Source organism: Taurulus bubalis (assembly GCF_910589615.1).
Source record: "Taurulus bubalis genome assembly, chromosome: 10".
NCBI lineage: Eukaryota > Metazoa > Chordata > Actinopteri > Perciformes > Cottidae > Taurulus > Taurulus bubalis.
The window spans coordinates 17,187,544-17,203,021 of record NC_136598.1 but is presented as its reverse complement, the minus strand read 5'-3'; the positions used below and the strand labels follow the sequence as shown (position 1 = coordinate 17,203,021).

At 41.1% G+C, this 15,478-nt stretch overlaps 1 protein-coding gene across 1 annotated transcript in view; it reads right to left on the bottom strand.

Annotated features, from left to right (window-relative positions):
- Window positions 1–13,642, bottom strand: part of gucy1a2 (guanylate cyclase 1, soluble, alpha 2) — a gene marked incomplete at both ends in the record, with an annotated part of 34,526 nt that extends 20,884 nt beyond the window's left edge. Inside the window, 4 exons of the mRNA XM_079225005.1 lie at window positions 2,426–3,336; window positions 5,143–5,267; window positions 6,411–6,472; window positions 13,322–13,642. Of these exons, the coding sequence (XP_079081131.1) occupies window positions 2,426–3,336; window positions 5,143–5,267; window positions 6,411–6,472; window positions 13,322–13,642 (1,419 nt within the window). The remainder of the gene's footprint in view (window positions 1–2,425; window positions 3,337–5,142; window positions 5,268–6,410; window positions 6,473–13,321) is intronic.
- Between the last annotated feature and the right edge of the window lie 1,836 nt (window positions 13,643–15,478).

The following is a 15,478-nucleotide window of genomic DNA, read 5'->3' as shown; positions in this document are numbered from 1 at the left end:
ACTGTGTGCAGGTCACTCAAATCCTTATCTGGTCTGGTTCACTCACAGAATCAGCCCCCAGCCAGACGAGATACCACAGAAAAGCACAGCACGAAAAGAGAACACAACGATCTAAAAACCATTCCTCAAATGCCCCAATAACCAGTAAAACAAATGGGAAGAATTTAATTCAATAAAGCTGCCTCAGAATCAGTTGCACTAGCAATATAATAGTGCTTTAGAATACTCTCTGTTCAAACCAGCCAAAATTACATTCACATACCCCAAATCACCAAAATGAACCTTTAAAAAATATTGATAAACCAGTTTTAATTTTTTCTTTTTTTTCTTTTCTTGGTCAGGGAAATGGGAAGATGCTCACGGCAGAGACGTGATCCCTCAACAGCTTCCCACCCACCACTGCAATGTCAGTACTTCATTGCTACATCGTTTCTGTTTGAAACCGGGGTTGCTCTCTCTCTCGCTCTCTCTCTCTCTCTCTCTCTCTCTCTCTCTCTCTCTCTCTCTCTCACACACACATCAAAATGACTTTAAAATGAACATTACGGGTCAGTAACTTTGGTCAGCACACTCTAGCTCGTTTCCTCGGTTGGTTGTTCTCTCACTCGCAACTCTGCCAGTTTTTTAGGTTTATCAAGTGACCCTGTTAACTGGCGACTTAAGCCGAATGCGGTTGTAAGTTATCATAATTACAACAACTGTGTGGCTCATGGGGAGAGTGGCCGTCCTGCGACCGTAAGGTTCACAGTTCGATCCCTGGTCCCGCCATAGTTGGCCTGTCGAAGTGTCCTTGAGCAAGACACTGAACCTCCAGTTGCTCCCCGGGCGCCTCACAGGGCAGCACACTGCTCCTGACCTCACTGGCTTCAAAAACATTAATGTGTATTTACTAACTGTACTATTTCAAAGAAAGGGCAACTTTCTCCCTTCCTATTTCAACACATAAACAACAAGTGACGTGGACTTGTTTCCCAAAAAGAGACTCCAAGGTCAAATGCGGTATATTTTGACCATAGACTGTATATGAGAAGGTTTTGACATTGTATTGAAAAACTAAAGAATGCTGCATTCACAAGGACAGCTACATGTTATCTTCATTATTTATTTTTTGAAAGTCGCCAGTTAACATTGTCGCTGGACTGATCCGTCTCCTCTCTGTCAGGTCTATTTATCATCAGGGTGTTTGGTGCTGACTGACAGCCTGCGGAGACAACCCAATCAATAAAGAACCGGATATAGCATACAACTCTCATGTATTGTACTCGGATATTAATTGTTTCTGGCAAATTGGAACCAATTCAAACCTCATTCTTCCCATGGGTGTCGTGCAACATGCGGTGGAATGGCATTCAGTGGAGACAGAGTGATTATTCTGTCAGGTTTTTTATGTTTTGTTTGCTACACCCAAAATTGAATCGTGGGAAACAACACTGTTACGCTCCCTTCAAGACTGAGAAGAGACTAGACTGAGACTAGAGCAAATAATTGACACGTTCAGCTATAACAAACTCAAACACTACACGGTCTTCACAAACAAACACTCTGCAAACCTGTGTGTTATCATCCAATGGGAAACATAAAAAAAAACTAGAAATTGAATCAAAATATAACAACCTTGCACTCCACCTATTTAAAATGAAACACAAAGCTCTCATTTGACAGCATAATAGCACGGAAATGGTGATTATTTTACGTATTTGTATCATATAGAGTGAATACATCACAAATAAAAGTGCTGTTACAAACCAAATTAGCAATTAATAAATGTGTGACTGAAATAGGTGGATTTGATCATGAAGCTTACTGTCGCACTGTACATTACAGTGTTATAACTTAGCGGGAAAGAATGGTGATGCTTCACCTTTTTATTACTACCAATTTAATGAAAAGACACCAAACAATGATTTGTACTTCATCTTCATTGCCAACTAGCCAGTGGTATGTATCTTATCCAAACAGACTTTTACTGTTCAAAAACCCAAAAGTGAGCATCACATGAGAGCAAAAAGGTGATATACCAGTTAGTTACAATGAGCATAGCCAGGCTAGTTTACTGTAAACACTGAACTGCCTGCCTGACATGGAGCTACTCACCATGATCAAAAATGGAGTGGCTGAGCCCTTTTTCAAATGAATTACTTTGGCCATCACCATTTGAATAATGGAATATGTCACCTCCTGCAACAATTTAATTTAATTATTGTCTGTGGTGACACAGACGGTACTTGTTTCTGGGACAAATTCATCACTGGTTTTGGTCTCCTTGCAGGATTTGTTGGAAAAGATAACATAACCGCAGCCTTATCGATTTAACTTGATTTGAATTTACCAAGCACTTACTAAAACTGCAATAATTCTCTTAAAATATGTGGTGAAAAGTAGGATTTTTATCAACTGTGCCATCTGTTATGTATGAGCTCATTACCTTCTCCTTGGTGCCAGGCTGTGTGCTATCAGGCCTGGTGCGGATGGTAAACGGGGATGCAAGTCTCAGCAGGATGCCCGGGAACGAAGGCTCCATCTTCGGTGAGACGATCTCAAAAAAGTCCCTGAACAAGAGGGTCCGGTGAGGCTCAATGCGAGCCTGTTTCCTCAATCCTTCTCCAAGCTGCAGTAGCTCCATGTGAGGCCCCAGGACGAGGTGAAATGGAAAAGCACGGCAAAACGTGGCCTGGCTAATGCACAGATCACTTGGGTTGTTGGAGAGTGAAATAAGGGGGCGTTTAGTGCTCACTGGGGCAGCATTTGGGAGGGAGGGGAGGGAAGAAGGGCCCGTCTCCTGGATTTGGAAGGACAAGCAAACTGTGGGAACAGAGGTTGGGAAAGGAGAGGGAGGGGACGGGGACGAGGAGGGCGTGGCAGTCGGGGACGCAGTCGGGGTGGGGGTTGTGGAGTCTCCGTCTGTGGGTTCTGTATCTTCATCGGGCAATAAGGGAGTTAGAGGCGGCACTTCTTCCACCTCAACTTCTGAATGAAAGATCCGCCTGGCAACAGCTCTGATAAACCCTGGCATTACCAAGCCCACAACAGAGGCAGGGTTGAAACAATGAAGAAGCAACACTTTCCCTCTTCCATCTTCTTCTCCTTGCTCTCCAACTTCATCCAATTTCCTTCTCCCTTTCTCCTCATCATAGAGATCTTTGCACTGGAAGGAGGGGCTCTCAGATGAGGCCCGGCGCCCCGTGGAGGTGCGAATGTGTTCCAAAATGGCGTCAAAGCCATTGAAGAAGTCCTGGAGGTTGCCGCCCACAGCCCGAAGCACTCGTTCATTTTCTTCAAAGCAGAGGCCAAAGAACTCTTCTCCGAAATGCTCTCGCAGCTCACAGAATGGTACTCCTGTGAGGAGAGAGGATGCAAAACATCTATGTCAGCGATGCAGAATAGCACTCTTTTGAGGATACACACACAAATTATTAACATCATGGACTGATACACAACAGTACGACTAACTTGCCCACGTACACACAGTTGAATATCTACACTAACTTAAAAATATATTTATGAATAGAAGAGCATCAAACAGACTTGCATCTTGGATCACTGTCTTTCAGTATTACTTCTCAATGCATCCCTAAGCGTGTGCAATCATTTCCTGTTTCATGCCTTTTACATGAAACCCAGCATTACATTTTCTTCATAAAATGTTTTAACCAAGATTATAATTCAGCAAAAATATTTTTTTGCATTTCAATCACAAAATAACACTGTTCAAAGTAATAAAACATCAAAGCCTTGTTCAAATAATGAATATTGATAAGATAAAATAATCATGTCACATGCCGACTGACTGAATAATAACTCAGGAAGTCAGAAAATGGGATTACGGGATTATAGACAAATTAAAACTGATATGTATTTATTATAAATAAAACCTGACACCATAAAATAGTACAAAAACAGAAAAATATCTCGAAATGTGAAAAACATTAATAATGGCTTTAAAGTGAATAATTATACAGACTTGCAGAGAAAAGTGCAAACAATTTAATGCAAGAAGTGACACAATTAAAAGATGCCGTTAAAAATATGTAAAATTAGCATTGATAGTACGACAGCGTAATAAAGCCTCTATAGGTTAAAACATTTTAGTAATAATAATAATAATTATGGAGCCAGGAGAGGGGGTATTCTTCCAAGAAAAATACATCTGAATTTCCATCAGTAGATTAAAGTCGTACATTTACAAGAAAATAACTTGGATATTCTTTGAGAATAAATGAGCAAATTTGAAGAGGAAAAAAACGATATGCATGTGATATATATAGTGACTGCAACTCCAAATCCTGCCTAACCCATACCTAAAAAAAAGACACTTCACCAGCACAATATACATTGTGTGCAATCTGCCTGTTCAAAACTGACACTCATGACAGCTAGTAGATGATATTGACAGCAAGATTGGTGTGGGTGTGGCTTCAGCAGCAGCAGTGACATGAGCATTTTACCAAACTACTGGGGTGAAGAGGGTGCTAATCCTTAAAGTGAAGCTTCAGGGTTTTCTTTGCAGGATGGCTGGACTCAGCCTTTAGGACAAATGAAGGACCTTAGATATAGAGTGGAACTATTGCTCATTCTAATTGAAATTAGTCAATTGAGGTGGTTTAGGCACAGAGGCCTTTATTGGCAGCAAGGCCTCCTGGACGCCTCCGTAGAGCAGGAAGACATGGCAAGTGGAGAAGGATGTCCGGTCTACCGCTTGCTGCCACCATGACTCACATCCAGGTAAGCGACATATTAGTGTCTATAATGGGTTTTAGAGGTCAAGACTCTGTGGGATGACTTTGTTTTGATGTAAACAAACAATACTAATCCTGAAGGGAACAAGAGAAACAATGCATATGTGTGTGTTTTGACATGTAATGAAAATAACAAAGAATAGTGCAATCAATCCAGGGCAACACCATAAAAAACACAGCCATTTACAAAGGAATACAAACTATAATAAAGGCACACACACACACACACACACACACACATACACACACACACACACACACACACACACACACACACTCATTACCACACCAACTTGTATGCAGAGGAGACCACATTCAGACCCACACATTTAATTTCAAGGACATAATAACACACACACACACAGACACACACACAGAAACACACACAGACACACATCCTACTCACCTAGTATGGTAGCCATGTACTGTAGGATTTGTAGGACATCTTCTTCTGAACCAGAATTTTCTAGAAATGGGCACTTTTCTTCTCTCCTCTCTCTTTGCCTCTCCTCATTGCCAACTTCCTGACACCTGTCAAAGACATAAACCAAACACACTCATCAGCGTAGGTCATGGTTAGCCATCAGCATATCGGAAGAGCTAATAAAGTACTAATAAACTAATAATACAATGAACCCACATCTCATCTCTTCAAGACATACCGTGGACGGGGTTTCATTACAAACTGTGCGGATACCAGTTCTTTGGGAAAGAAAGTTGATCCATTAAAAGAAAAATGTGTGTTGTTCTGAATTAGTTTTTTCTGGAGTCGCTGCTGAGATATTTTCTTTGGGGTGGTGGCAAACATCTATCTGAATATATAGATATCATTCAAGTTAAGTTAGCCTGTGTATGTTGGTATTGTTGGTTACTGTGCAGATCTGGTGAAACAGCTGGACAACAGAAAGGCAGGGAAATGTTCTCAAGGTCACCTCCACAGTGTCAACGAAGGAGGAGCAAATGATGCTCTTTCACTTCCCACACAGATTTGTTTCGGCCTGGGAAGTAGACCAGAGGCTTCATTTCTAACCTTTGTACCACTACGACATGTACTGACCAACAGAATGAATGCCATTGCTTTCAGGTTGCTTCAATTGGATTACAAATAATTGAGATACTAATTATATATATAATTATTGAGAGACTACCATGTGTCATTATATGATTTACCTCTGTACATGAATCAAGCAGGGAACAAATGAGTGAGGCCAAGAGGTGAAGGAGAAAGGAGACAGCCAAGGAAATTGAAAAATCTAGAGAGATCCCAATGCGTTTTCTATATTGGTATTCAGTATGTGCTTCATGGACAATGTTAGTACGTGTTGTGCCTGTCTGAATCTTCTCTACTCCGTTTTACTGTTTTGACAGCGAAGGACGGTGAGAGAGAGACAAGAGGTGAAGGAGTGTGTCAATATATGAGTGAGTGTGTGTGCGTGTCTGTCTGTCTTATGTCTGTGTGACCAAAAAAGGCAGGAAGGCAGAGAGAATGAGAGGCTCAAACAGACAGACACAGACAGACAGAGAGAAAAGTGAGAAAAATAAAGGCAAAGGGGAGAAAATGAGTGATAGGGACGCTAGGACCAGACAGCGGATACACAGAGAGTGTGCAGTGGAAACTGATTGAAGAGGACAGGAGACAGAAAGAGAACCAGCGAGTGATGAAGACAGTCTTACCTGATCTCTTGTTGTCTGTAGAATTGTAGAGTTCGCTGTAGAGCCTCCTGAACAGTCTGTGTCTGCAAGAAGAAGTGAAAATATTACACAATGTGTATTTGTGCGTCCATTTTTGCACGCAATAAAGCGACAATACTGCATATATTCACTAATTCCCGATAAAGTCATTTGACACACATTGGTGGCTTCTTTTCTTGGTGTTATAAGGTCACATTATATCAGCGTTCAAAGCTTTATAAGTAAATATATTTGATTATGGATACATAATTGGAAAGCATGACACACTGCCAACATATCATCTGAAGTGTTACCTGCAGCCAAGTCACATTCAAATTGAATAGGTCTTTTTCAGAGGAGACATTGTGTCATGTCGTAGCAGGAAGAGCACAAGTTATAAATGATCAAATGAATGATGGCTCATTTCTATGTAGCTGATTTAGTATCAGGGCCATTGGGCATGCTGGCTCTCAGGCTCACTGTCACAGCTTACTGAATAGACACTTGAATAGAACAGAGCCATCATTGTTGTCATTAGTAAAACCTGTGTTTGGTGAAAATGTATTTTAATATTATTATTTTTCATATTTTTCATATTCATTTAATATTATTTGGCTGAGTAGCATTCACAACGTAATTGCTGAGAAAACTATGATTACTGTCATCAATTTCATTTTACATTTGTGAGAGTCATTTCGACGAGTTCTACTAATAGCCCGGCGTGAAAAAAATATAATTTACCCCGATCAAACCCTGTGTGTGTGTGTATGTGTGTGTGTGTGAAGCTGGCCTATTTTCCATAACTGACAGCCTAAGCTAGAGGAGGCGGGTCCAATGTGATTATCTGTGATACGGCTCTAACGCAAGGCTGTAGTTACAATACTAGAACACAGTGTGCCAGCTGGAGAGGTCATCCTGAGGCCTCCGGACAGATGCAGGACTGATTTTGTGTGTGTGTGTGTGTGTGTGTGTGTGTGTGTGTGTGTGTGTGTGTGTGTGTGTGTGTGTGTGTGTGTGTGTGTGTGTGTGTGCTTGAAGACACAGAGAAGGCGAGGTTGTAGGGAAAGTGACAGAGTGTATGCAGTCAGAGAAAAGAAATCTACATATTAGTCAGCAGTTGTTTTAAAAGGTGAATATAGTTATTTCACTATCATGTTAAGAATTAGACATCATATCGTCGCTAACCAATTGGTATTACAAATGTCTGGAGCTTCTATTCTCAGTTCTGACTCGTTTTTCTTCACATTGTGTTTATGTCCTTATCGGCTGATACAAAAATACTTTTTCACTATTAGCTACAGTGAGCCATACGTCAGCTTAGCAACAACGGGAGCAAGATGGGCACTGATGGCTACAAAAATACCCAGTGGGCCATAGTTTCACTATTTCTATTTGTGAGGGAAAACTCCCTGTCGCCTCTCTATTGCTTGTGTCTAGCAGAAATGGTTCCTTCTCAATCTCCTCTCACTGCGTCCTTGGTTCAGCTACTCATTTACCACAGAACGTTATAGTGGATTCCTACCACATGAGCAATCACACAAGCACTAACTGTTATCAGGCACACATGTGCAAACATACTGTACACATACAGCATCATTAGTCTACATTGTTGCAATCCTTGGCATGTTTACTGTACACACAGCTCTATCCCTCATCACACATTAATCTCCCTCACAAACCTGCTTTAATGTCTAGCAGCTCGTAGATTGCCCGGTTGTCAAAAACACACTACAATAGCTTACCCTGAGAAGATTCAATTCGGGACATAATATGGTCTAATTATAATTATGGTCTAACATAATATGGTCTAACATAATTATTATTATATAATAATAATAATAGTATAAATGGAATACTTTCATGTAGCTGAATACATATTTAAAAATAGTACATAATCATTGCAATGATGATTGAGTGTAGACAGGGGAAATGGCATGAAGAGAAGATTAGTAAAACAAAATGTTACATTAAAAAAAAGTGGCCAAGTAAATTTTAGGTCGAGAGTTTAAACTCAAACTTTCTCTCACTTTTAAGACATTTTCTCCTCTCCACCCTCGCCTTCTCTTTTTCCCTGTGGTCTTTAACCAAACCAATCTGTCTCTTTTGTTTGCTCTGTTTCTTTACCTTGGGAGGGGAGCAGTATCTCACCAATACTCTCTCCATTCCACTTGCTCTGTTGCTCTGCATTGCCTTCTTTGCCAATGGCGTTCAGTCACACTCGTCTATACTGTATGTGAACCTGCCTTTCCTGCCTGTCCGTGTGACTGATTCCTTCCCTCCTTTTACTGCATCTTCCTCCTCCAAATTTCCAATAGCACGAGCCGTTGTGTGGTCTTTGGTCCCAGCGTCGTGGGTACTGGTGCTTCAGCACAGTTTGAAAGCTGCCCCCACTACTAAAGAAAATAGAAACTCATACACCAGATGAGACCCCACAACGTCCCAGCATGAGACGCATACCAGTGTGTTAAAAAACAAAAAAAGTGAATCAGGTCATATTTCTCTCTCTTGTATCTATTTCATATTGCTGTGAAAACATATCCTTCAAACAGCTGCTTTTATTAAAGTTTCTCGCTCAAACTAAATTTCACAAGACTACATTTGAACATATTAATGAAACCATTATAGTTAACCTTCGCCTAAAATAAATACAAATTAAAGTTGTTAAAACACATTTTTATCAAATGGAGCTTGAATAAACTTGCATGTTCGCCAATACCCGATCCAGTATTTTAGGCTGTCGGAGAGGCATTTCAGATACTGCAGGGTTCTTACAGATTTTGACCAATGGATTTCCATGACTTTTCCATGACTTTAAACCAAATTTCCATGACCAAACATTTTGTGAAATCTCGGTGTATACATGAAAAAGTGAGAAAATGTAGTATTTAAACTAACAATGAGAATTCCAAAGCATACAGTATACCTTAAATGACACAAATGAATGAGAGACAATAGTTTGATTAAAATAATAAACATTTCTATAGATGCCTGTATGTATGGCTGCTTATATTTTGAGCATCTTTCTTTTAAAAGCATATTCATTATTTCAAACTCGGCGTAAATGAACATGAATATAACACATTTCCATTACTTTTCCAAAACCTTTGGGAATTCATTTTTTTCGAGGACTTTTCCAGGCCCGGAAATAAACCATTTTAAAATTCCATGACTTTTCCAGGTTTTCCATGACCGAAAGAACCCTGATACTGGTATCAGTATCAGAACAAATTAAATGCAAAACATGTGGTTCCCTGCAAGAAGTTTAAATGCACCGACTGTTCTGTAAATTACTTTGAATAAATGTGTCAGTAAAATGAATGTAATATAATGCAAATAAAATGACGACTTAAAGATTGAGGCGTGGTATTTGTAAATAAAATGTTGGAATTGTGCTTTGTGCAGAAGTTGCTCAGAAACATTAGTGTGGCTTCTTCTTTTATATTGTATGCAATATGTCTGCATTTGTTTTCATCCGTTTCAAATCTGCCTCCGCAAAACAGTTGAATCAAGCAGTCAACTTGCTTGACGTGCAGGTCTGCTAATGCGCAATCTACGGTTATACAGAACGCCCTCCTGCATTTGTTCACAGGTATTTATGTTTGCCTTTGAAGAAACATAATTCCAGTATAATTAGTGAAGTGAATTCTGGCCACTCGAGTACACAAATATGTATTTTGAGAATCAATGAGAAGGAAAAACATGTTGAAATGAGTCTCCGTTCCTCACAAGTCTTGTACAGCTAAAATTCTACTGTAGTTCTCATTATATTTACAAAAAAACGTGTTGCTTGTCTCAGCTTCAATAAATAAAGGCAACATATAAAAAAAAAAAAATAAGTTCCATAAAAAATCGATTTGATTTATAAACAAACAAGCAGAGTTACTTCAAAACTTGTAAATCACAAAGTGTCTTTCATCAATTCAAAAATTAAATTGCAATGACGGGGACATTTTTATATTATCCCTAGTTTGTGCAGACAATATGAATATTTTTACAATAATTGTTGTTTGTATTGATTGTTTTAGTGTGTTGTGTGTTGCTCATGTCAGATTCAACAATTCTACTGGTCTTTGTTTTCAAAAAAGAAAATGGACATAAATTATAAGTTATAAATGGATATTCTCCTCTGGAAGGGTGTAAAGATCAACACTTTCTTTCCCCAATTTTAAGGAACTAGCGCCATTTGTGGAAGTATACAAAGAACAGAAACAGGTGGATCACTGCAAACAGTCAACTTCAACATGTACATTTATACAAAATGGAGGAAGAATTACATGAAAACAGCCAGCATGTGTACACATACAGAACAATGACCCAACTGGATATGTAACTAAAAGCAAGGTAAACACGCTCTAATACTACTGGTCCCTGAAAGGGAAGATGTCGCCACAGACTTGGGATATGGATTTACCAGAAGCACATTAACTCACTCACACAAATGTCTCACACTTTTCACATTTGTGGCCAACACTCGTGGCCTTTAATCAGCGTCACGGGTCACTAAGCTAATGGCCACCCTCAATGTAGATACACGAAACTGAGACAGGGAGAGGGAGAGAGACAGATAATGAGTGTGTGCACACATGTACATGTGTGTGAGTGTGTGTGGGGGGAGAAGGGTTGGGCTTCCTTTACCCATCTTGTCGAGACATAAACCTGATTACACTGTCATAGTGTGAGGACTCGCCTTCCTAGTGGGGTAAAAAAAAGGAGGACAAAATGCACATTTCCAGAACGTAAATCAGTATACGTTTTAGGGTAAACGCTTGGGTTTATGGTTAAAGTTAGGTTAGGATTTAGGTTTAGGTTTAGGCTACGGTTTAGGTTAGGCTGGTTGCAGTTATGGTTCGGGTTAGGGTCTCCAGGAAATGAATGAAATGTCCCCAAAAGTCATGAAAACACAACTGTGGGTGTGCGTGTTGTTGCTTCTGGGTCAGTGTGGTCAGGGTGAAGACAACCACAGAGAGCTTGCTCTGTTCTCTCTGTCACGGTCCATCGCAGTCAACAACAGACACTGCCACTGCACGCAGCCACAGTGTGTGTGTGTGTGTGTGTGTGTGTGTGTGTGTGTGTGTGTGTGTGTGTGTGTGTGTGTGTGTGTGTGGAATATATACAGTATTAGCAAGTGCATGTTCTCTCTGTCACGGCACCATCTTTATTAATGTATTTAAAAAATGGACAAACAATACAAAATACTATGCCGAAATAGCCAGCCACTGTATGGCTGTTTGGTAGAGTTTAAGCTGCTCTGTCAGCCTCACACACACATGCACATAAACATCCATCAGACACTGAAAAAAGACCTTGGACATTTACCCTTTTTCCCTGTAACCAAAGCACAACACCACAATGACCCTTACAGATGGGCTCCATTGATGATGCCCAACTGATGCCTGTAATTGCACTTATAGGCAAACAAAAACATACTTACAGAGACACACACACAGTTCCACAATACTAGATATTATCATAACTGAGTGTTATACAAACTTGTCTTTAAGTGTTCCCTCTGCCCTATTTTTTTCACAGATCTATTAAAGATCAGGGCCAGTAAGAGCCTACAGCAGAGAGCTGAAGTTGGCTCTCAGTGGTCCTCTTCAATATACACCAACTTCAGATTTTTAGCTGCGCTGCTGAATTAAATTATTTTGGGGGGGGATGTGCCTGGGCAGCAAAATAACGCTGAAAATCACTGCTGTCCTATATCGACTTCTCTGCAACATCTACTATAGATGTATATTTCTCCCAGGAATGGTACCACAGGGTCTGAGCTATTTCAATTTGGAGAAACCTATTCCCACAACCTCCTACAATCTGAAGAAAACGCAGCAGTGCTCTTATTATGTGGGGAACCAACATAAATAAACCAGAGAGCTTTTCACTACATGTTTTGGTTTGTATATAAATGTCACGGTGTCTGTGGATATTGGCGGAGAATCTCTGCTCAAGTCAAAAAGAACCTTTCTCTGTCAGTCAATTACATTACATCACCTTTAAAGTTGGATATTCTAATTTGAAGCAAAGTGCAATATTTCCAGATACAGACTCTCATTTTGCAGACTGGAATTTGACTTCTTTGACACTTTCACCGCGGCTACTTACGGGTATATGTTATTGTTGCAACTGCATATCAAGGGCCACATTACAGGAGATGCAATCAAATCTCAAACTGGTGCAGCCTCCCATCACTTAGGACTACGCTATAGCAAATGCCCCAATCGCACATCATCCATCACAATTGGACTCAGTTCTAATAGCTGCTTTATTACATTAGAGCCGGTAATACAACTGAGACACATAGAAACACACTCCTTACATATAAACAGACAGAGCATGGGCTTCTCTCCCTCCCTCTTTCTCTCTCTCCCTCCCTCCCTCCCTTACAACAATATATGTATTATATAATCTGCCAGATGATTCAGGCTGAAAGATGAAAAGAGGCTTCTTTTTTCAGACAGCAAAGCAAACGTCACATTGTGATGTGAGAAAAGACATCGTCTGGGATTTCAGACAATAGTCTACAATGGTGGAATACCTTCAATGATGTCTTTTTTTCTGCTCTTAAAGGCTGTGTCCTCAACTTTGGAGACAGCTGTTTGGAATGGAACATATGCTTCTGACTGTTCGGTCATCATTGACTTTCTCTCTCCAAAAAACATAGGGTACTGAAGTCAATAATTTGGTCTATAATGTTCAGCTCTAATTGTAAACAGATTCTACTACCTGATTTTAGTAGAACGCTCTACAAATGTGTGGTAAAACTATACATTTAGTTCGGCTTTATTGCATATAATTCACAGGCCCCCAATTGAACATTAAAGTAGGCCACTTGTGTACAAGATGCCTTTATGACTATGGCATTACCATTTCGGAATATGTAATGACATGTCGTTCAGACACAGCTGGAGGCCTACCGTGGGTGAGGTCAGTCTCCTCAGGCTCTCCCCCAACGAGTCCAGGTTCACCCGCCTCCTCCTGGTGGCCCTCCTGTGCGGACCGCCGGGTGCTTGCTGCTCCTCTCCCGCCGGGCACGCCGGCCTCTCGGCGGTGCTGCGGCCGTTCCAGAGCCCGGCTCTGCGGGACGAGTAGAGCGAGGAGAAGGGGCAGCCTCGACTCTCCTCCGCCGGCTCCACCACGCCGTCCCCGGCGTCTCCACCGGGGCTTTCGAGCCCGCAGTCCGAGCCCACCGAGCTGCTGAACGACTCGGAGGAGATCTTGCGCGACGAAGAGGACATGGTGGTTGTGGCGATGGTAGTAGTAGTGAGGAAGAGGAGGATGCTGATGGTGACAGTGGTAGTGTTGAGGGTGATGATGATGATGCTGCTACAGTCGGTTCCGTACGTCCACCACTACGCCGGGGAGTCATCAGATAGTGAGAGGGTGGGAGGTAAGGTCTGTTTGTATAATTATGTGTGCATGTGTTGGCGTGCGCGCGAGATAATGTCCAGGTCGGTTTCTGTCTCTGTGCATATGAGATGCGTCTGTCTGCGTGTGAGACTCTGCAGCCTATTCAGTGGGAGAGGGGTGGTCTACCGAGGACGAGAGCAGTAACGGCACGCAAACATTTATGTAAGGGGGAGGAGGAGGTGAGGGTCTCAGAAACGTCCTCCTTTACCCCCAAAACAAGTCTCCCTGGGAGGCCGAACACTCTCCGAGGGATGCTTCAAATACAAAAATAGATTACAAACAGAAAACCCCTGCCAACATTTTTTTTTTAAGCCGTTTTTAGTTTTGTTGGCTTGACTCGCGACGCAACTATGTTGAAGGAGACATTGCCGTAACTGGCGAAACTGCGAAACAGAAGGAAAAAAAAAAGGTCGCCGAAATTGGACACGTTTGTCCTCCACGGTAATTCCGACACACTTGAATCATTCCTCTCACACGCAGTGTTTTTTTTGCATCCGGGACATGTGGTTTCTCCCCCTTTTCTCTCCACTTCGCCGTAGAGAAATCCCCAAAGTCACGGCAGATGTGACCGCTTCTCTCTCTCTCTCCTCCCGCTCCCTCTGGTCCTCTGCGACAGCGGGGTTCCTGTCTGTCTGCCAACTAACCGTCCTCTCACCATTCCTCCATCTTTCACTTGTCGTCGTTCCCCGCTGCTCTATTGTTTGGTATTGTCTCTCTTTCTGGTCGTCGCTCGGAATGCGGGCAGAGAGGAGAAGTGGCCGGAGCGCAGCGCAGGTGCGTGAAGTGCGGAGCACGGAGAGGAAGAGAGCGCGAGAGAGCGCGCGCTGTCAGCCGGACGCAGCACGCAGATGTGCGGAGCAGTTCAGGGCTGTCCGCCGAGCTCGCGCTGTGAAGTATGCATCAGCACGCAGTTTGGCGTTTCAGTTGGACAAAACCACAACCAATCAGTGGACAGACAGACAGACAGATCAACTTAACCTTCCTCTTGACCCGTTTTAGGTTTTTAAATGCATAAAAGAACCAAATACATTTGTTTATTGCATCAAGGCAAAAAACACCTCTATTTTTCAACGAAATAAAAATGTCGGTTTCGACCCAGTTATAAAAATAATATTTGCTTGATTGTTTGTTGTTTGTTTGACCTTGCACATCAATATGTTGTGTTATGAATTGTTCTGCTTTTCATTTTGTGTTTGTATTAAAGTTCTATTGCTGAAAAAATACTTTTTAGCCTTTTTCTTGAAGTAAGTATGGGTCGAAATTAACACCATAGATGTTACTATAGTTAATAATATTAAAATGAAAAAATAAATACAATGATAATAAAAAACAAATGTATTTAAAAGATGTGTTCTAATACCCCTCAGTAATAGTCACAAAACAACCTTTTATTTATGTATATGATTCTCTTGAGGTTCATTTAAAAAAATAAAAATTTAAATAGATAAATAGAATAAAATAAAACAGAAAGCTAACACAAGAGGAAGGTTCAAACTTAAACTTAAACTTAGACAGAGATACATACAGACAGACAGACAGACAGACAGACAGACAGATACCAATGGGCTGTGAAACATTTCTTAGTATCAACATTTTTTATAAATCCATTCCTTTAAATTTAGCCAGACAGTTACATTTTCTGTCTATCTTCCTTCAGTGATCTG